This window comes from Fulvia fulva, chromosome 13, assembly GCF_020509005.1.
Source record: "Fulvia fulva chromosome 13, complete sequence".
Classification (NCBI taxonomy): domain Eukaryota; kingdom Fungi; phylum Ascomycota; class Dothideomycetes; order Mycosphaerellales; family Mycosphaerellaceae; genus Fulvia; species Fulvia fulva.
In genome coordinates this window covers 229816-250824 of record NC_063024.1, presented here as the reverse complement: position 1 = coordinate 250824, position 21009 = coordinate 229816, and the positions used below count along the sequence as shown (strand labels likewise).

The 21009-nt window shown below is 53.6% G+C and overlaps 10 protein-coding genes across 10 annotated transcripts; 7 read left to right on the top strand and 3 right to left on the bottom strand.

Moving 5' to 3' along the window:
* Nucleotides 1-619: 619 nt before the first annotated feature.
* On the top strand, nt 620-2037 carry CLAFUR5_14163 (Cytochrome P450 monooxygenase cypX; the record flags this gene model as incomplete). Its single annotated transcript, XM_047913311.1, has 2 exons — nt 620-1632; nt 1686-2037. The coding sequence occupies 2 exons, from the start codon at nt 620-622 to the stop codon at nt 2035-2037; spliced, it is 1365 nt and encodes a 454-aa protein (XP_047769571.1).
* Nucleotides 2038-2700: 663 nt separating this feature from the next.
* Nucleotides 2701-3579, top strand: CLAFUR5_14162 (Averufin oxidase A; the record flags this gene model as incomplete). Its single annotated transcript, XM_047913310.1, has 1 exon — nt 2701-3579. The coding sequence occupies one exon, from the start codon at nt 2701-2703 to the stop codon at nt 3577-3579; it is 879 nt and encodes a 292-aa protein (XP_047769570.1).
* Nucleotides 3580-4689: 1110 nt separating this feature from the next.
* CLAFUR5_14161 (FAD-binding monooxygenase moxY) lies at nt 4690-6855 on the top strand (the record flags this gene model as incomplete). Its single annotated transcript, XM_047913309.1, has 6 exons — nt 4690-4978; nt 5032-5108; nt 5159-5407; nt 5460-6411; nt 6461-6686; nt 6741-6855. The coding sequence occupies 6 exons, from the start codon at nt 4690-4692 to the stop codon at nt 6853-6855; spliced, it is 1908 nt and encodes a 635-aa protein (XP_047769586.1).
* A 1714-nt stretch (nt 6856-8569) lies between these two features.
* Nucleotides 8570-10477, top strand: CLAFUR5_14160 (General amino acid permease AGP2; the record flags this gene model as incomplete). The annotated part of the gene is made up of 4 exons (XM_047913308.1): nt 8570-9329; nt 9382-9614; nt 9674-10181; nt 10251-10477. 4 exons carry the CDS (start codon nt 8570-8572, stop codon nt 10475-10477), a joined length of 1728 nt encoding a protein of 575 aa, XP_047769569.1.
* An 890-nt stretch (nt 10478-11367) lies between these two features.
* Nucleotides 11368-11997, bottom strand: CLAFUR5_14159 (uncharacterized protein; the record flags this gene model as incomplete). Its single annotated transcript, XM_047913307.1, has 1 exon — nt 11368-11997. One exon carries the CDS (start codon nt 11995-11997, stop codon nt 11368-11370), a length of 630 nt encoding a protein of 209 aa, XP_047769249.1.
* Nucleotides 11998-13810: 1813 nt separating this feature from the next.
* On the top strand, nt 13811-14110 carry CLAFUR5_14158 (uncharacterized protein; the record flags this gene model as incomplete). The annotated part of the gene is made up of 1 exon (XM_047913306.1): nt 13811-14110. One exon carries the CDS (start codon nt 13811-13813, stop codon nt 14108-14110), a length of 300 nt encoding a protein of 99 aa, XP_047769250.1.
* Nucleotides 14111-14438: 328 nt separating this feature from the next.
* Nucleotides 14439-14636, bottom strand: CLAFUR5_14157 (uncharacterized protein; the record flags this gene model as incomplete). Its single annotated transcript, XM_047913305.1, has 1 exon — nt 14439-14636. The coding sequence occupies one exon, from the start codon at nt 14634-14636 to the stop codon at nt 14439-14441; it is 198 nt and encodes a 65-aa protein (XP_047769256.1).
* A 1270-nt stretch (nt 14637-15906) lies between these two features.
* On the bottom strand, nt 15907-16944 carry CLAFUR5_14156 (uncharacterized protein; the record flags this gene model as incomplete). Its single annotated transcript, XM_047913304.1, has 1 exon — nt 15907-16944. The coding sequence occupies one exon, from the start codon at nt 16942-16944 to the stop codon at nt 15907-15909; it is 1038 nt and encodes a 345-aa protein (XP_047769560.1).
* Nucleotides 16945-17562: 618 nt separating this feature from the next.
* CLAFUR5_14155 (uncharacterized protein) lies at nt 17563-18150 on the top strand (the record flags this gene model as incomplete). The annotated part of the gene is made up of 1 exon (XM_047913303.1): nt 17563-18150. One exon carries the CDS (start codon nt 17563-17565, stop codon nt 18148-18150), a length of 588 nt encoding a protein of 195 aa, XP_047769254.1.
* Nucleotides 18151-18950: 800 nt separating this feature from the next.
* CLAFUR5_14154 (MFS-type efflux pump MFS2) lies at nt 18951-20587 on the top strand (the record flags this gene model as incomplete). The annotated part of the gene is given in 3 exon segments (XM_047913302.1): nt 18951-19157; nt 19219-19625; nt 19645-20587. The coding sequence occupies 3 exon segments, from the start codon at nt 18951-18953 to the stop codon at nt 20585-20587; spliced, it is 1557 nt and encodes a 518-aa protein (XP_047769255.1).
* Nucleotides 20588-21009: the final 422 nt, after the last annotated feature.

Below are 21009 nucleotides of genomic sequence, written 5' to 3'. Positions count from 1 at the left end.
TGGCAGACACATGCAGGACAACGACGACGAACGCTTTGGGTGCTATCAGTTAGTCGACCCAATCGGGGGCTGCCGTAGGAAGCGTTGGCTGTTCCGGCAGGGCTTCACTTGACCGAGCATGAAGTCCGAAGTATCGCAGCCCGACATAAGGATCAATCAGAGGGCGCAGAATACCGCTTTGATGATGGCGAGTCGTATTGCGAAGGTCCTGTATCATCATCGTAGTGCATGTAGGCATTGGCAGATTACTTACCAGTCTTGACGCTGGTTGTCTTCCTGTTCCTACCTCTGCTGCACTGCACTGCCGTACTCGACAACATGGCAGGAGAGCTTTACAAGTGGATAATGGACACCACTGCTGGTGCTCCATTGCCGTTTTCATTAGCACTGGTTGCCGGTGCGTTTGTTCTGTATAACATAGTTTCTGTAAGTGGAAACCAGTCCAGGAGTGAAAACGTGCTGACAGGTGTTGCAGATCATAACGACAGCATACTTTTCTCCTCTCAGCAAGATACCAGGACCATGGTATGCAAAGTTGACAGACGTGCGGCTGACGTACTCTGTCTTCGCTGGTAATCGCATCTACTATGTCGATGCACTTCACCAAAAGTACGGCCCAATGGTCCGGATTGGCCCCAAGGAAGTGGACGTGGCTGACCCAGCGGCGGCACGAGAAGTCCATCGCATGGGCACTGTATTCACCAAGGCACCGTTCTACCGTCTCCTGTCCCCAGGTCCAGTCGATAACATCTTCAACTTCCGCGACCAGAAGAAGCACAGCCAGCGTCGCAAGCTATACGCCAAGGGCTTTACTTTGGTCGAGTTGCGGAGGAATTGGGAAACCACGATCAACAAGACCATCCGCATGGCTGTACAGAAAATGAAGGAAGAAGCTGCCAACGGCGACACAGAGCTCATGGGCTGGTGGACGTTGATGGCCAACGAGATTGTCTGCCGCTTGACCTTCAACGGTGGCCACGGAACTGTCGAAAAGGGTATCAAAGATCCATTCGTCCTCATGCTCGAGAAGCGTAAAGGCGATCTTGCGCATCTCCTCAAGATGTTCATCCCTCCTCTTTACTACGTCGGCCGTGTGCTTGGAAAGGTCAACACGCGCATGAACGACATCTTCTACTCGCAGGAGAAGATGTTCAAGGCTGGTGCTGGCGTCGTCCAGAGTGCTCGTCAGGACAAGGAGGCTGGCGAGTTCAACCAGAACTTGTTCGCGAAGGCGCTGCAGGAAGGCGAGGGCGATGCCGCGACATTGACTGACACCGACATCATGACCGATGCTGGCGCACTGCTGTTGGCGGGCTCCGACCCGACTGCCATCTCGCTGACGTTCCTGGTCTACCTCGTGCTGAGCAGGCCCGAGCTCCAGAAGCAGCTGGAGGAGGAAGTCGCATCGATCGATGGCGAAGTGACTGATACGGCGTGTGAAGGTCTGCCACTCATGAACGCGGTCATTGACGAGAGCATGCGCCTGTATGGTGCCGCTCCGGGAGGTCTTCCTCGTAGCCCAGCGGCCGGAGGTGCCAAGCTGGGTGGGTACTACATGCCCGAAGGCACTGTCGTCGATACGCAGAACCGGTCTCTACACACGGATGAAGGCACGTGGAAGGATGGCCAGGCGTAAGTTGCTGGTTCTGCAGACGTCCTTGAGAGCGATGCTGATACTGTGACAGATTCGACCACACTCGCTTCCTGCCAGAGAACAGGCTGGAGTTCTCCGCGCACCAGAAGATGGCATTCAACCCATTCGGCCAAGGCTCAAGACAGTGTCTGGGTATCCATCTGGGCAAGCTGGAGATGCGCCTTGCCGTCGCTCACTTCTTCCGGGAGCTGCGGGGAGCCAAGCTGGCCAAGTCGGCAACACCCGAGAGCATGGCGGTGGTGGACAGTTTCGTGGCGGGTGTGCCGAGGGAGCGGAAATGCGAGGTGACGATGAAGGCACGATCAGATGCACATGTGATTGGGGTGTTGGAGCCGAGGGAGAAACGCCCATCAAGTTCCAGTGGCAGCTTTACGCAAGATTGATCAATGGAGCGCCCACATCGACTCCTGCTATCCTCTCAACAACATACACCTCACCATCAGAATAGCATCTTTGCCGCCTGCTACGCGTCCAACACGGCTCACACATCGACTACAACCGTGCTCGAAGCAAGATTCACGTGCATCGTGCAGGACGAACGACATGATACATCGGACTCCGGCCACCGCAGTCTGTTTCCCGGTAGAATATGCAGCAAGACCTCATTCGGGTGGCTGTCGCAGTCCATCGCGGGCGGGCGACGAGCACCGCTCATGCGAATAGCAAGATGAAGACTTGAAGACGACCAAAGAATAGCAATGTCTGGAGTCCAGCCAAACGCCCACCCCTCCGCCCACGAATGTCGGTCCTCACGGGGTAGGAACCAACCACAGGTAGGCCCTCGGAATTCATCCTTCCCACTGTTATGCGTCCCTCCGCATGACTCTAGAACCGGCAAACCTCCTTCGGACACCAGCAACCCTGCATTGAGGGGCCATTGTCGATCGCTCCCACCTCTCGGGCCAGAAGAATGCCAGCCCCAATGCCCACTGACGCTACAGAACTCCCATCACAGCGTTGGCATTGCTCTGGGTGACCTTGACATCCTGCTGCTAGATTGTGGCGACGCTACTCAGCATCCACGAGCATCAGGCCAAGACGTCGACATGCCTACCTATGCGCTTCTAGGAGCGACCGGCGCGACAGGCTCATCCGTCTTACGATGTCTGCTCGCAGCACCACCTCCAGACCTCGAACTTAACATCCTCGTTCGCTCGAAATCCAAACTCCTCAAGCCATTCCCATCCCTTGCCAACAGGACCGACTTCGCCATTCGCATCGTTGAGGGTGCCTCAACCAACACCGCCGCGCTCCAACAATGCCTCGAAGACGCCGACGTAGCATTCATGTGTGTGGCCGATAATGCCTCGTCAAAAGGCGTCTCCATCACCTACGACACCGCCTCTGCCATGATCACAACCCTGACGATGCTGCGCAAACTGCAAGCCAGCGATTACTCTCCACCCACCATCCTCCAGCTCCGCAGCGCCTCCCTCAACCCTAAGCTCTCCTGCCAGGTCCCACGCTTCGTGTACAACATGGTCTCCTTCTGTCTACACTACAACCACCTCGACGTCGTCAGAGCCTGCGAGCTCTACGACGCTGCCGCGGACGACAACTTACTGGAGTACATCTACGTCGACCCGCCCACCATCCACGATGCCTTTGGCACAAACCGCACAGGCCACAAACTCATCCCCTGCAACGTCCCCGTCTGCGCCAAACAAGAGACTGCCCTAAGCTACGCCGACCTCGGCGCAAGCTTCGTCGAGATCGCAGAAAGACGACATGAATTCGCGAACCAACCTGTTGGCGTGACAGCCACGGGCAAGGTCAAGGAGACGTGGGGAGTTCTAGCCGGATATCTCTTCGACGGTGCGAGGGGTAGGGTCAATGCGTGGATGGAGGAGCGGAGGACGAAGGCGTGGATGAGTGACAAGAAAGCAATCAAGACTGCGAACTTGTTTCTTTACTGTGGCATGTGATCTCCCTATCGCGATGTTTGTACGGCAGCGTTTAGCTGACGGTGTACGGCAGGGATGGCTTCAGCTGGTGTTGCGGCGTTGTGGTATGCGGGTGGGCCGGGGGCGTTGATTGGGAGTGAGCATAGCAAGGCTGATTAGTACATGAATTACGATGTATGATGACATTTTTCTTCATGGCAGCATGAAGAAGCGCTTGAGACCTTCCTGGCTGAAAAGATCGATATCATCACTGCGACGATCTACCTGGTAAAGTCTCTAACCTCTCTCCACACCCCTCTCATGACTCCCGCTCGCACTAACATCCTCAACAGCCCTCAACATTGGCGAATCCTGCTTCCCAAACGCCACAGCAATATACTCCTACATTCCACCTCTGTCAGCAACTATCCAACCAAACCAAAACCAAAACATCGAAAACTCACCTCAACATCCTCCAACAACTCCGCCGGCCTTTCCCAAGGCGCAAAATGTCCACTACCTACACACCACACATCAGCACAATCCCCCCTCTCATCCCCCATCGTGCATGGGTACATAACTCACTCCCATGCCTCCTATACTGCACCAAATTCGCCGTCGTCCTCGCCCAACTGACGGGACAGGGAAAATACGGTGGTGTAGCCTTCCATGGTGGGTGTTGTCGTGGTGGTGGTAGGGTGTAGAGATTTTGGGCGAAGTTTTGAAGGACAATGGGTATGGTAGTATGTTGTTGCGTAAAGAGGTCTCGGGATACTCTCCAAACGAGCACACGCTCAATTGCACTTGCGTGTGCAATGCCACAGAGATGTGTCCCTGCCAAATGCGGTTAGCGCAAACCGGCAGTGAATCGTCGGAAAAGGTGCTCGGGTTTCGGAAGGCTATGGTCTTTCGACCACCGATTACATCCACTCTAGGACCGACGTGGGCATTGACCAACCGTCGTCAGGGATTCCTAGTGTCATGGTGAAGATACAGTCGCCCTGCGAAGCTCTATCTGACCATTGCAAGCTCAGCTGATCAATTCTCGTGCTGTTGCAAATCACCATCTTCCTCAACCTTACCTTGTCCAGCGTCCTCCATTGCATCACTATCACCAGCTCTAGTCCCCATCATCTCATACTCCCCTAAACAATGCCCCCCTTCCTCAACGGCCACGGCGAAGCCGACTTCAAAATCCCACCACCCGGCTTCTCACCGCCCAAACGCCACCAGCGCAACCAGCAGCCAGTAGACTACTCAACCCCAGGCTCAACCGGCTACAACGTCCCCCAGAACACAACATGGCGGGATCCCAACAACCGCGAGATCCGCGTTCTGACCATTGGGGCGGGAATTTCGGGGATTCTGATGGCGTATCAGTTGCAGAAGCATTGTGAGAATGTGGAGCATGTGGTTTATGAGAAGAATGAGGATATTGGAGGTATGTTGTGTCGACTTGGGGGAGGAAGGATGGGAGCTGATGATGAATCGTAGGAACGTGGTACAACAACAGATATCCAAATTGTGGGTGTGATATTCCGAGTCATGCTTATACGTATCAGTTCGCCTTGGTATGTCGACATCGCTTCTGTAGCACTTCGCTGCGCTGACTTGTGCGCAGAACCCAGATTGGCCACGCTTCTTCTCCTTCGCTCCGGATATCTGGGCATACCTCAATAAAGTCTGCGAAACGTTCGACCTGAAGAAACACATGAAGTTCCATGTCGAAGTCGTCGGATGCTACTGGCAAGAGCATGCCGGCGAGTGGGTAGTGAAGCTGCGAGAGCATCTCCCAAACCACGAAGTGCGTGAATTCGAGGATCGGTGTAATATGCTGCTGTACGGTGCTGGTGTGCTCAACAACTTCAAGGTGCGCGTTGGTTCTAGTCACGATTAACGGTCATGCTGATGACGGCTTCCAGTTCCCTGACATCACAGGCCTCCAAGACCGCTTCAAGGGTCGCGTCATCCACACTGCCCGATGGCCTAAGGACTACAAGGAAGAAGACTGGGCAAAGGAGCGAGTCGCAGTCATCGGATCCGGCGCTTCGTCTATACAGACAGTCCCTGGAATGCAACCACACGCAAAACATCTCGACATCTTCGTCCGTACAGGCGTCTGGTTCGGTGTAATCGCTGGCAATTCCGGAAGTCAGGCCAAGGAATACTCCGAAGAAGAACGAGAGACCTTCCGACGCGATCCAAAGGCTGTCGTTGCGCACGCACGAGAGATCGAGGAGCAGGTCAATGGCATGTGGGGCGGTTTCTATGCTGGTTCCATGGGCCAGAAGATGGGCTCGGAATACTTCCGGAAACGTATGGCCGAGCACATCAAGGATGAGCGTCTGCTGCAAGGTTTCTCGCCCAAGTTTGGACTAGGCTGCCGTCGTATTACACCTGGAGATCCGTACATGCAAGCCATCCAGAAGGAGAATGTCGATGTACACTTCACTCCTGTGGAGAGCTGCACCGAGAAGGGTGTGGTAGGTGGCGACGGCGTGGAGCGTGAGGTGGACACAATCATCTGCGCAACTGGATTCGATGTGTCGTATCGCCCTCGTTTCCCCGTCGTTGGCAAGAATGGTGTCGACTTGAGGGAGAAGTGGGAGGATCTGTGTCCTGAATCGTACCTCGGCCTTGCTATTCCGGACATGCCAAACTTCCTCACATTCATAGGCCCAACCTGGCCAATAGAGAATGGAAGCGTGATGGCACCGTTGCATTCGGTCTCTGAGTATGCTATTCAATTAGTGAAGAGGATGCAGAATGAGAACATCCGAAGCTGGGTGCCGAGGCAGGATATCACCGACAGCTTCAATGATCATGTCCAGGAGTGGATCAAGCACACTGTCTGGAAGAATGACTGCCGAAGTTGTAAGTTATGATGTTTCGTGGAGCGACATTCCCGCTGACTTCCTTGCAGGGTACAAGAACAACGAAACCGGCAGGGTGAACGCCATTTGGCCAGGCTCCTCGCTGCACTATCAGCAGGTCATCGAGACGCCGCGATACGAAGATTTCGAGATCCACTCATTCAATGACAACCCATGGGCTCATCTAGGTATGGGCTGGACGGTACAGGATCGTAAAGGACCAAAGGAGGAAGATGTCTGCCCGTACTTCAATGTGAAGAACATTGATCCCAAGTGGTGGGTGCTCTTATTCTGCCGGGTCAGATGCTTCGCTAATGGTCGAAATTGCAGGTACGAAGCATGTGGCGGTGATGCTCGCTTGCTGTCAGAACGTCCTCAGCCCGATATCCTGGAGCAGGAAACTGCTCAAGCTGGACAACAGTTCCTATGGCCAACCGGAGCGTAGAAGTAATTTCGGGGTATGATAGTCACCACTTGTTGTTAGCATTCATGCCACATGGGGCATAACATGATGGAGTTTGGTGTTTCCGGGATGCTGTCTATAGTGTCGCTTGGACGGTGGCAAATCCGAACCTAGTCGAAACCTGTCAGCCTTTGGCGGTGTATGAAGTCATACAGTAGAATCATGTAGTCATTGTCAGAGGCTGAGCATGCCATTGAGTGTGATTGTCTCCACTGACGGTGGATACCCGTCAGTGGAGACAGTCATGGTCATGGCCATCGGTCTCCGAAACCGATGCACTGACCTCGCTGTGAGAGACTTCTCCAAAAGGAGCAATTTTCGACCTCTCTGCCTAGAATCCCTGCAAGTTAGTCTTATTGCCTAAGTATGACTTTCTTCGAGGCATGTAGCTCTCAGCAAGATGCTGCTTAAGCACCGCTCGCATGGCTCGACCTGACTCGGCCGGCGTGTTGTTGATGAGATGAGCGGCTTGGTCACGTGCTCGTTGGGTTGCGAAGAGTACGCCGAGACCATGCTGATCCTGCACTGTGGCCGATGATTGTGGTTGTATATTGATGTCGATGATGTGAGGAGGAAGGAACAGGGAGGGCCAGATGCTGTTGAGCCTTGGCCCTTCCTCGGCTGAAGCGCGGATCCCTGCTCTGGTTTTTGCACACGTCGACTGCACGTTCTTGCAGGTGCATGTAAGATCTTACCTCGTCTTCGATTCATGAGCTGACCCACGTGCAATACACACAACATGTCGGCTACAGTGCCGCTCCTTGGCTGCTTGGCTCCATCGGCCTTGCTTCTGCTGCGAACGACATTGAGATGCCCGATTTCTGGCCGCAGATCAGGACGATCTTCTTGGGACACGGCAAGTGAGCTCTCATATCCTGTTAAGAGCTTTGCAGGTCGGACTACAGCTACAAAGTCTTGACGTCTACAATGCCGAACGATCGCTGGACCAGCTCCGAGCAAACCGCCGAGCATTCTTTTGCAAACGACATGGACATGGCCCTAGAACCGAGGACAACCGATGGCATGGTCACGTGCACGCGCCGTATGCTTATCTTACACTTTGCCACGAGATAACTTTCCAGATATGCTTCAGTGGGCTGGGTGCGGCTGCCACGCGGTCTGGACGCTCGGGCGAACCAGCCGTCGTGTCAAATTCACACCTCAATCACACCCGCATTCTTGCCGCGCGCAAGCCACCATGTCACCACATTCGCGAACATGCATAGAAGGGCCACCGTCCATGCGCCTCAAAGTATTTTCTGCTACGGGCGTACTTGTGTCGGACCACCAAGACACACATTCCCAGAAACGCTACCCCGCGAACAGCCCATCCGTGCGCATCAGACTTCACCTGCCATACGGATAGCGCTACCGTAGCGGCCGTCGTGTGGCTAGCGCTATCGCCCAGAGCCTCTTGGTCTAGATCTGGTGAGCTCATTCGTTCTGTTGTCGTCTCTTTTGCTACACTTCACGTGTTGTGCTTAGCACAGCGCCACCACCCAGATATCTGGTCCAGGCCACGGTCATGTCGCTCAATGCCTGTGTTCGCAGCGACTCTTGCTGGCCTGGTCGCGTGCCTGGTCATGGCATACAGGGACCCATGTAACTCTTGGAGCGAACTTATAACCCAGTGATTCCCGCAGTCTGTGAAACGCCTTGCAGCGCCCTTGCTTTGGCATTCCCCATACCGACTGACATGGCTTTCACTACACCCGAGTACGAGGGTGACCTCGAGAAGAAGGGTGGCGTCTATGAGCAGAAGGGTGACCTTCACCAGATCATCACCACCCAGGATGGCGAGATCGCAGAGAACGCCGACAACCTCCACCGTCGTCTTGACAACAGACAGATTCAACTCATCGCTATTGGTGGATCGATAGGAACTGCTGTCTTCGTCAGTATCGGCAGTGGTCTTGAACGAGGTGGTCCTGGATCTTTGTTCTTGGCATACCTGATCTACTCTTGCTTCATGGGTCTCGTCAACAACTGCACAGCTGAGATGATCACCCTCTTCCCTGTCTCTGGTGGATTCGTCCGTCTCGCTGGACACTTCGTCGACGAGGCCTTTGGCTTCATGGCTGGCTGGAACTTCTTCCTGTACGAGGCATTGATCATTCCTTTCGAAGTGACGGCTCTCACTACCGTCATTGGATTCTGGAGCGACAACATCCCGGCATATGCAATCCCAATCGGCTGCATCGTACTCTATGGTCTGATCAACATTCTCGCAGTGAAGGCATACGGAGAGGCTGAATTCTGGTTGTCGGGCGGCAAGGTCATCTTGCTCTTCCTGCTGTTCATGTTCACATTCGTGACCATGGTCGGCGGCAACCCACAAGGTGACGCCTATGGCTTCAGATACTGGAACAACCCCGGCGCATTCGAAGAGCACAGAACTACCGGCACACTTGGCAGATTTGAGGGTTTCCTCGCTTGCCTGTGGTCTGCATCCTTCAGTATGTCAACTCGCAGACGGCCAATTTGAGAAACTGCTAACATCTATCCCAGCCGTCGTCGGACCAGAGTATGTCTCCATGGTCGCCGCTGAGGCCAAGCGCCCCCGTATCTACATCAAGGCTGCCTTCAAGACTGCATACTGGCGTTTCGGACTGTTCTTCATCGGAAGTGCTCTCTGTGTCGGTATCGTCTGTGCCTACAACGACCCAGTTCTCGTCGGTATCGTCACTGGTGAGGCTACTGGTGGAGGCACCGCCACTGCCTCGCCTTATGTCATTGCTATGGTAAGTTAACGAGTCACCCATGACGCTTTATTTCACAATAGCTGACTCGCTTTCCACAGCGCAACCTGCGAATCAACGGCCTGCCACATCTCGTCAATGCCCTGCTCTGCACCTCAATCTTCAGCGCCGGCAACACCTACGTCTACTGCGCTACCCGAACCCTCTACGGCCTGGCTCTCGAGGGCCGCGCTCCAGGTGTCCTCAAGTACTGCACCAAGAGCGGAGTCCCACTTTTCGCCTTCGCCGTCGTCATGATCTTCCCCTGCCTCTCCTTCCTGCAGCTCAGCAACGGCTCCGCAAAGGTCCTCGGCTGGCTCATCAACCTCGTCACAGCAGGCGGTGTCATCAACTTCATCTCCATGTGCATCACCTACATCTTCTTCTACCGTGCCGTCATGGCCCAGGGTGTCGACAGGAAATCGTTCCCATACTGTGGCTGGTTCCAGCCATACGGCGCATACATCGCCCTCGCCTGGTTGATCATGATCGTGACTTGCTACGGATACTCCAGCTTCCGGCCGTTCAGCGTGGAGAACTTCTTCATCTACTACGCCCTATTGATACTCGGTAAGTTCACCCCCCAACCCCCAACCCAACTGCTCTCAGAACATCACACATCCTAACACCCCATCCCAGCCCCAATCAACTACATCGGCTGGAAACTCATCAAGCGCACCAAACTCATCAAACCCCACGAAGCCGACCTCGTCTGGGAGCGTCCAACTATCGACGCCTACGAGGCTACCTTCATCGACCCGCCGACTGGCTTTTGGCGAGAGATGCTGGCGCTGGTTGGTATTGGGAGGAAGAAGCATCAGGATAGGAGAAGGTCGAGTGTGACGGAGCAGCCGTATAGGCATTGATGAGTGCTTTGTGATGATGATGAGGAGGATGTTGTAAATGTTTGATGAGATGTATATACCCCAGGGGAGGATGGAGGGCGAGGACAAGTGGGCATGAGATGCTGCTTTCGGAGCTGGTGATGTGGCGATTTGAATGGATATGACTTGAGATCATGATTGTGTTCTCAAACTCTCCTCTCTGTTGGGTGATCTCTCCAAAGTGATGAGATGCTTGCGGTATACGATGACGGGTTGTGCCGGATGCCTGTGACCGCTTCTCACTGACGATGAATACTCGAAGTTCCAGCTTGACAGTCAACGTCATCCAGTATGCTTTGACAACACTAATCACTCTGGCTGCACTGACCACTTCACCTGACGATCGAAGATATAGAATTGTATAGCTCCATGAGGAAGGAATTGTCTTCTGTTCAGAGAGGAGTAATGTCGCTCGGCTGCCACCTGCGGCGTTCCAACACGATATTGGCTATCGGTCACTTGGCACAGAGAAAGGAAGGTGGCTGGGCGGGCCACTATGAGCAGATTTTCAGCATGGCATGTCAGCTCTTGATCAAGTTGGAGATGTACAATAGTACGCTTGGTGTTCGTGAGATGTTCTGTGAAGGTTTGTAAAGAATTTGTGTTGATGGCATATGAATTCAAATCTATCATATATGCTTACAGAACGCGACAGATCCCCACCTAGATTCCCACCTGTCTTAGTCCAATTCCGTGCTTATGTCTATCTGTACAGAATGCTTCAAATATCCTCCTGTTTCGACGTCCAGCGTCGTTAAATGCATCGTGTATAGACAAAGAAGATTGCCAGCCTGGAAGGGCTCGTCAGGTGTCACATTGAGAGGCGATCACCTGCCAGGTCTTGTACCCACCGCTTACGGGACTCCCTTGACTTAGCGAAAGCGAGGGTATCGACCGTTCATCTCGAGGTGGTGGGCTGCAGATCCAGAGCTATACCCACCTCCAGACCTACCGTCGTAGCCATACCCACCGTTGCGACCGCCGAACGCCTGATAGCGCTCGTGCTCTCTTTGGCCCGCCCGAGTTGTCTGATCGAAGTCAGCGAAGCGATTGCGGTCGGGGTTGTACGGCTTTGAATGTCGAGAGCGGTATGGGTCTCTGGAGTAGTGAACGAGATTCTCTGGGGCAGGCTGGTACTGATGGCGACCACTTAAGTGATGGCCTTGTGCCTGACCAAACCGGATCTGCTCGCTGTGGCCTTGGCGATGACCAAAGGAGTAACGACGGTCGTCGCGGGTGAAATTGTAGTAGGGCTCACGCTCTACCTCTCGACGCCGTCTTGAGCTACTCTCGCCGTAGGGGTCGCGGCGAGAGTGGTAGGCATTGGACGCTTGGGGTTGATATGCGCGGGAGTAATCGGGATACTGGCGACCGCTGCGTGAGGCGGATGCATGATAGGCATCATGGCCGCTGCGTGATGAGGATTGGTATGGTTCGTTGCCATACCATTGGCGACTGCTGCCCCGAGATGACGAGCTGAAGAAGCCGGAGAAGAGACCCATAACGATGACTGGGTCGTTGTTGTTTGTGTGTTCGGTTGGGAGAGCGTGCTCTGTTTGGTACTGCTTGCAGTTGGTTCGAAGAGTGTGGTTCTAAAGACTGCTGTTGGTATGGAGCTGTTGCTTGGCCAGAGAATAGGAAACCCAGCCTGGAGCCAGTATATATAGTCTTTATGATGTGTTGTATATGCGTTGTTCGAAGTCACGAATGTGTTGTGTGTCGTATAGAATGTGAATGTTCCGCTCCTTCAAACCATTGTATCGATGGCTCCAAGACGGTTCGTGGCCGACAGCCAGTCTGCTCGAATAGCTTCCAGCATATGATCTGGACTTGACAAGCCATTGAGAGCGGTCTCGTGCATGCCCGTGCGCGAGGGATGTGTTTTGTTTCTTTGTTGTATGGTGCTGTGTGACAAGCACAATAGGTTTGTCGGAAGACAAAGGGAGAATGCATAATAGATCTTCGCTCCTTCAGGGCCACAGCAGGATAGCAGTATAGTAGCTGGATGGTGTGCATATGGTCGAAGAGATGTAGTTTGAGACCATAGCAAACAGGAAGATATAGTGACCCGCCAGAAAATGGCAATGAAGTGCCACAAATGTCTTGCATATCTGCGCTAGGCACGAAGCAGTGGCTTGAAACTGCTAGGATGGCGTCAGTGTCTGACCAAATGCTGGGAAGCAATAGTAATAGCAATACGCCGAGCAGTATGCGCAAGTGATGTTACTGGGCAATTGTGATGCCTCCCCTGTCTCACGGGCGGTACATGCCGAGACACTCCTCAAGACAAGCGTCACCGTACGGAGAGATGTCTGGTGGCTGAAATACCGACCTAAGGTGGATGTAGGACATGCCCAGGCTGTATCTAAGCCGTGTCAAGCCTGTGTGGCTCACAGAGTCGAATTACACGACAGGAAAGATGTGTTGCTGCGAGGTGTTGCTGCGTCCATATGCGCCTGGCGGAGGATCTCACAGTCTGCATTAACATGCCGTGAGCTGTTATCGTCGACGAAAAAACCTGCGCAAAAGTCCCTCAGGACGCTCTGATCGTTGACTGGTCGATGCAATTAGTAGTATCTGTTCCTCGTCAACTGTGGGCGGAGTTGCACCGCAGGGGTAGATCGTCGTCCACGATCCCTTATCGACTGACGTCAAACGACGACCCTGTGGATACCGAGAAGCACACGTATGCATTGAATTGCAACACAAGTAGGGGATATGGTGATTAGAGCAGCCTGATAACCGCGCCAATGCAACGGGATCTCAGCAGGCGGTGGCATGCGATGGCGAAGCATTCCCAAGGCGCAACTGATCGCAGTGCTTATCCAGGGCAAAAGACGATATCTCCAGCACTGCCCCTTCCATGCGATGTCGTTGTAGGATTCAAAGTCGTCTGCATAGGCAATGATCGACACGCTGTGAAGCCATCCTGCTGCCAAGGTATCGGTCTCGGATTTTTCGGTTTCGTGCTCCTGCTGCGAATCTGTGCGTGGACGAACCACGACCTCAGATTGTAACGTTTTTTGCTATGGGAGGATCTCGGTATCGTAGCGACGATTTTTGGAGATGGCTGTGTTACCAATGTAGGGTCTTGTAGGCGAACGTCGAGCCTGCGATCGATAGGTATAAGTATTGTCGTACGGTCGTCACACAGACTCCTCCCTCTCCATCACATCAAACACATTCCAGCCACAGCGATAACACAATCCGTCTGTATATCTTCAACCTTGACATATAAAACCTCAAAATTATCGCATACCCAGATCCAACAATTTTTTCCACAACCGCAAACACATCAAAGGCCACCGCTCCGACATGGGTCTCATCAAATCAGGTATGAAGTACGGCTCACTCGCCTACATCGCCAATCAAGCTGGCAAAGCAATCGGTGGCTACAGCCAGAGTCACCAACAACAGCAGCCACAGCAGGCCGGACGACCAGCATTATACGCCCGACATGGCCAGTTCCGTGATGCCAGTGGATACTTGCACCAGTCTTGGTGTAATGGACGGTGCGGCCAGCGTTGCATGGATGCAGCCAACAATTCTGGATCGTGGTCAGGTGCGGCCGATGGGTATAATGGTGGATATCAGCAGGGACCTGCTTCGCAGTAGTTGAGAAGGAGGAGTAGAGGTGTGGTGTGGTATTGTATGATATGTGTTGGCAGCAGAATGGTGCAGTCGTGACATAGAGCTGCTTGCTGCAGGCGTCACCGTTGTTTGTCGGGTCCGTAGAGCTGTGAAATATTTCTCACTGCTTTCTTCCTGCACATTGATCTGGCTGGACTGTGCGAATCGCGAAAGTGGCGATCCTCTGATTGGTGGTCGGCCCCTCTGAGATGATCCAGGCCCTAGGCGAATGCAAGCACTGGGAAGAAAGAAAATCACTTCCATCTCATCAGGTGAACTTACGCACATATGTCCACGCCTCGCATACCATCAGTCATGTGTCGTGACGCTGGATGTATCTGTACTCGAGGCCCCAATCATCGCGATGCCGGCAGATCATAGTTTTAACGGCGTACGGAGAACGACCAAGCTTGACACCGATCTGCTTTGTGGAAGAGCCGGTCTGCCACTGTGCCTGTAGGGTCTTGATATCGTCCTTGGTCCATGTAGCCTTCGGAGCACGTCCAGTCATTGTGGCTATTTTAGCACATCCGGTCCCGAGTCGTCGTTCAACAAATGCGACAGGGAAAGCCAGACGCTCAGCAATCAATGTTTCCGTAAGGCCTTGGTCGTGGAGGACCCTGATCTCGCGATCGATATCGATAGTGTCTTTGCATGGCAGCATTTGCCCATATTGGCCCGCCACACTGCCATACGTTCGACCCAAAGCCTTAGCGATGTCGTGCCACGAGTGACCTTGAGACTTGAGTTTCAACATTTCTCGCATATGAGGCGGGGAAAGCGGGCCTTTGGGTACCGGTCTATTGCAACCCTCTTGTGAGCAGTAGTATGCCTGCCTGAGCTTATTGACGGGCTCCCCTAGCACTTTAGACATGTGCGGGAAAGTAATGCCATCCTTCCGGCAGTGTAGCACTTTTCGAGTCAGCTCGGGATCGGGGTGGTCTCGAGGGATGGGAGCATCGCAATCCTTGTACTGCAGTCTAACAGCATAACGCCTCCGAACGCTGTGGCCAAGCCGTCCCAGTTCACGCCCGATGTGGGCGTATGTATGGCCCTGCTTGCGGCGTTTGATAATCAGGTCATCTTCTTGCTGCGAGTACCTACTTTGCCACTGGTTAAGACATCTTTGTAACAGCAAGCTGGGCTGGAGTCGCAGATGGCCATGCTGTTGCCGCAACGAATGCCAGAATGGCAGTGCTATCCCGAGAGTGCTGCCAAGACACGCTCGCAGTGTACATGGCGACTGGAAAGCGACACGCATGAGTGCTCTCGAGGAGCTATCGGATCCCGACTTGTTGGCGTCGTGCGCATCACTCCTGGTCGCAGATGATGGGACTTTGGCTTGACGGCGGTTGCTGGAGAACGTAATCCAGTTCCAGTGTGGTAGGAGAAAGCGGCAAAGTCGTGTCAAGAGTCCCGGAGAGCAGTACAGTAGGAGGATCGTCACTGAGTGATAGCAGGTCCAGTGATGGAGGTTGATGTCGATGTCGATGGCGATGGAAGCTCTCCTTCGCAGTCTCACAGATGCAGCGCGCCAAGACAAATCCCTGGGCTGCAAATCATCGCGAACCTGACGCGAGCAGCGTTCTCCTGCCCAACATCATCAACAACACCACAACGCAATCAATATCGATATCGATATCGGGACCGGCTCTCATGTGGTCTGGAGGCTGTTATGTCATCTGGACGATGCGGCTACTGGAGTCATGGGTTTTGCCCTCTCACGCAGCGTGCAACGCCACGCCGAGGCATCATCTCACGCAGCTATAAGAGTTCGACCATCATGCTATGACATGATTCGACCTCCTGCTTTCGCATGACGAGCGACCACTCTCCAACGATGGACGCCTCGAAAACGCTACGGATGATCCACCCTTGTCGAAGTCCTGAAACGGAACGTCCGCAGTCTCATTCTCGTCGCGAAGACACAGCTGGTGAACCTCGCTGGTACCGACGTCGCCATAACTTGTGAGGTCTGGACTGATCTCAGTCTGATCATACTGCTTCAGCAGTCTTCGCACCTTCCCTGTAGCGGCCTCGCGCTTTTCTGGAGTGCTAAGGAGCTTGTCCAACACCCATTTCGGCTGCAAAGCGATGAGCGGAACTGGCGCATGACGAGACCACCTCTTCTGATGTGCAGGCGTCAAAGCAACGGGGAAAAGTGGCGTGCCATCGAAGCAGTACGTCCACTTTTCGTCCCCTGTGTCTTGAGGAAACTGCTTCGGCCAGGGTTGTGAATCCCAAATCCGGAGACCCCTCAACATCTCCCAGAAACTGTGATTATACTCTTCCACGGACTTCGGATCGCCCTCTGTGGGTGCTGCCATGATGACCATACTGGTATTGTCACCCAGGGTATTCGACATGCGGAGATATGCCCGAAGCGCTGGCGCAACAATGCGTACGTTTCGGGGTTCTGATGGATCATCGGATTCGAGGAAGACATATCGATGGTCGCCGGCTCTATACCCCATGGTGGCGTACACGCAAGGAAAAGTCTTGAGTCCAGTCTCTTTCGCGAGTATGGTTGTCTTGAAGTCTTCATACGCCAGACGCTGCCAGGCATTCATATCAAATTCTGATTCCACCTGCTCTTTGGTGTACAAACGAGCAGCTCCATCCTCGATGCTCTCCGGCTCTTGTTCGACATCGACACCTTCCTCTGGCTGGCCCCGACCACATATCGCACTGATAATCTTCTGAATCTGGCGAGTAACATTTCTTGACAGATCTTCGCGAGCCTTTCGAGGTTTTGAGGCCACCAAAGTTGGTAGGTACAACCCGAGGAAGAAGATTACAACATTGATGGCCAGCTGCATGGTGGTGTTGTGATGAGGTTGACCAAGTCTGACGTTTGCAATCTGCAGCTGGTAAGCCCAACGGCGTCCTGACACTTAAGAGAAGCAACGGGCTCGTGGAGATTGAGCCACCATTGCCACGTGCAAACGACAAGCTCTAATAATTTGGCGTCTGACATTTGTGTTTGTTACGCAACGAGTGCCTCATCGACTTGTTCCGCCTTGCATTGTCCCAGCAATGCCAAACCGAGGTCGTAGCGTGGCATTAGCGTGCGAATCATGACAGAGACAAAGCAGTGAGTCATGACGTACATATTGCACACTTCAATGTTGTCGATGTTTTCACGATGCGCTAAAGGACAAGCTTCAAGTCTTGGTCGAGCCAATGCTCAATGACCAATCGAAACTGCTGGACAACACCGGAAGTAGAATCTGACGCAAGCACAACAACAAAGCCACGGAGCAGATCCTCGATAGACTACAATCCAGCTCGCTTATACGATCAGCAGCGTCAAACAGGAGCTACCTCGGATTGCGGCAACATATTCTTATACCTTGCGAATACCAAGACGGGCCACTGGCAACACAATAATCCTCCAGTCGCATAGCCAGCCAGCCACTCGACAGCAAGCTGTAACAATGTCGACAACAGAGATACCCCCTCGGACTGGGACCGCTTTCATCCTGAACAAAGGACAAAGACTGACCGTCATCGACCCCAAAGGCGTCCAAGTCTCAGACCTGGTCGCCTTCAACCGCCATGACCCAGACGAAGTCATAAGCAATGGCAGAACTCTTGACTACGCAAGCCGGATCTACCTCACCACCGGCGATCCTCTATACTCAAATCGAAGCAATGTAATGCTTGAGATCGTGGAAGACACCTGCGGCAGACATGACTTCTTGCTTACGCCCTGCTCGAAAGACACATTCAGAATTATCTATGGCGACAAAGAGCCCCATCAAGGCTGCTTCGGGAATATTGCAAACGCCATCAAGCCGTATGGTATCTCGGAAGATCGGATACCTTGCGCATTCAATTGCTTCATGAACGTGCCGATTGATCCGAATACGGGAGAGATCAAAGTCTTACCTCCGACTTCGAAGGCTGGAGATCACATCGACTTTGTGGCGAAGATGGATCTCATTATTGCTATGACCGCCTGCAGTGCTCTGCAATCCAATGGTGGCAGCTTCAAGCCTATTCAGTACCGCATCAGCGATTGAAACGCGGCGACGAAGGCAAGTCTAGGGTTTGCACAGCCTCTTCGACTCAGGAAGCTCGAGGTGATGACGTTCGGGACCTCAGCTTCTTAAGCAAGGGTAAATGGAAGAAGATGCAAATGGTACTCCTAAGCTCAAAATGGCAGGAGATGATGTCTATACGGCACATTTACCGCGGACAATTTATGCACCTACCAACCTAGCGTGTTGTAATGCTCCGACCCTAGATCTTCGATCGTGCATCATTTCCAGTAGCGCATCCATGTCAAAGGAAGAAGATGCGTAACAGAATGCGAGCTTCGCAAAGATAACTTAGGCACGTTTCGCGTCATAGATTGCCCTGCAGCTTGATACTTGAAGCCTCAGTACGGCTATTTGCAGACCGCAGCAGTCGTGTTTTGAGGCTGAAGCTGTTGATGAGCCAAAGAAACGAAGCTGTCGGACTATGCCTATCCAAGCCTCACAACCAGATGCTAGTCCCCCTTTGACAGGGAGATCTGACGCTAATGAACCTTATCTAGATAACAGAATCAATGAAGCCGCTTACTGCTGATCCACGATGCTTTTCCTCCAGCTGTTTCGACTCCCTCACTTGAGCAGCATGGCCGTCGTCATCCTTCGTCCACGGTGGCGATTGAATGTCACCGCCCATGACTATCCGGAACATCGGTCTAGCGTACAGTATTGTGGTGTGAATTGGTTGCATTGCTGGCTTGGTGATTCCCGCCGTCTACCACACCTAACAACTCACACCCTGAATCCCTAGACATCGAATGCCCGGCCAGCACTCGCAGTAACTGTAGATGAGCACCAACACCTCTTCTGCGGAAGAGCTGAAGCCCCAAGATGACACCCTAGCACACCACGGCGTCCACCTCGACGGCAACGAAGTCCGCTGGAACGACGATGCCACCGACCACCCTCGCAACTGGAACCCTTTCACAAAGTACTACACCACCATCGTCATCTGCTGGCTAGAACTCTACATGACCGGCATCAGCTCAGCAGGCGTAAGTCGTCCCAACCCATGCCCACCAATCCCTTCCCCACCACTGACGATCCAATCCACAGACCGGCGCCGCAGACACCGCCCGCGAAGAATTCCACACAAGCCGCACCCTCTCCTACTTCGCCTTCGTCAGCATCTACCTCCTCGGCCAAACCCTCGGCGGCATCGTCCTCGCGCCCATCTCCGAGACCTTCGGCCGTCGAACCCTCTACATCGTCGCCACCTGCACTTTCTGCGTCTTTTCGATCCTCACCGCCGCAGTCCCCTCCGTCGCGGGCCTGTACGTCGGCCGCTGGTTTCAGGGCGTCGCAGCGGCTATCCCGGCGACGGTGGCGTTTGGGAATTTTCAGGATATGTTCGATGCCAGGGCCAGGATTGGGGTGGTTTCTGGGTATACGTGGGCGGGGTTTGTGGGGTTGGCCCTGGGGCCGGTGTATGCGGCGTATGTGACGGAGAGGTGTGGGTGGAGGTGGGTTTTTTTGGATTAGTGCGATTGTGTCGGCTGTTTCGGCTGCGTTGTCGGTTGGGGTGAGGGAGAGTAAGGCGGAGCAGTTGTTGCAGGGGAAGGTTAAGGTGGTTAGGGAGGAGACTGGGAGGGGGGATATTCATGGGCCTGACATGTCGGGAGAATTCTCGCTGAGGGGGTTTGTGCGGGATACGCTCTTCCGTCCGCTGGTGTTCCTTACGACGGAGCCGATTGTGCTGTTCTGCGCGTGCTTATGCGCCATCGCGTTCGGACTGCTGTATGGTCTGACAGCTGGACTCACAGTTGCATACACCGACCCTCCCTTCGACAATACCTTCAACGACGTCTCCTCATCCCTCTCCTTCGTCGCTATCCTAATCGGAATCCTCCTTGACATGCTCCCGCGCTTCTACGACCATCACGTCTATCGGAAATGCCACGAAAACAACGTTCGCATCGTCCCAGAAACCAAGATCAGATCCTTCGCAATCGCGTGCCCAATCTTCGCCCTTGGCCTCTGGATCTTCGCATGGACAGTACCACCCAGAGTTACAACTGTTCCCTGGCCCGTCTCCATGATAGGTCTCATCTGTATCGGCTTCGCCACTACAGACTTCTCGTACGTCCTGTTCGGCTACGTCACAGATTCGTACGGCGATTACGCAGCATCTGCCGTATCAGCCCTTAGCACTACGAGGACGATCGCGGCCGCTGCCTTTCCCCTTTTCGCACATCAGATGTTCTCAGGACTGGGGACGAATATTGCCGCGACGACTCTGGCGGCTGTGGCGACGTTGTTTGCGTTTACGCCGATTTTGTTCTTGAAGTATGGACACGGACTGCGGCATAAGAGTAAGACAGCGCAGGATGATGTGGATTGTTTGCAAGAGGAGAATAAGCATCTCGATGATGGGAATGAGAAGGGGCGGAAGGAGAGTGGGAGTAGCAATGCGGAGACTGTATAGAAGGTTGAAGCATAAGCACTGAATACCATCTCTGGCCACATCTTTACTGACCTTTCCTGGGCTTCAGACTGCTCTCGATAAGAAAATAGCGCTCACTTGGAGACACCTTGGCATTGGACGTCGTCTTCCTCGACAGACCTTCCCGCCATGACAGCCATGAGCGCTGACACCTTCCCACCGATACCGCACAGGTAAAAGGCAGGGATGAGAGTCATACACTCGCACCACGCTTCCCTTTGCCCACACATCCACAGCAATAGCAATAGCACTGGCAACATGACACCAGCCCACATAGACATCACCTCTCCCTCCTCAAAAACTCTGCATCAGGAGAACCTTTTGTACCCGCCCAACAAGCCAGCACCCCTCCACCAAAAATCCAAGGATCAAGAAGAGATACCCGAAACATTTGGTCAAAAATT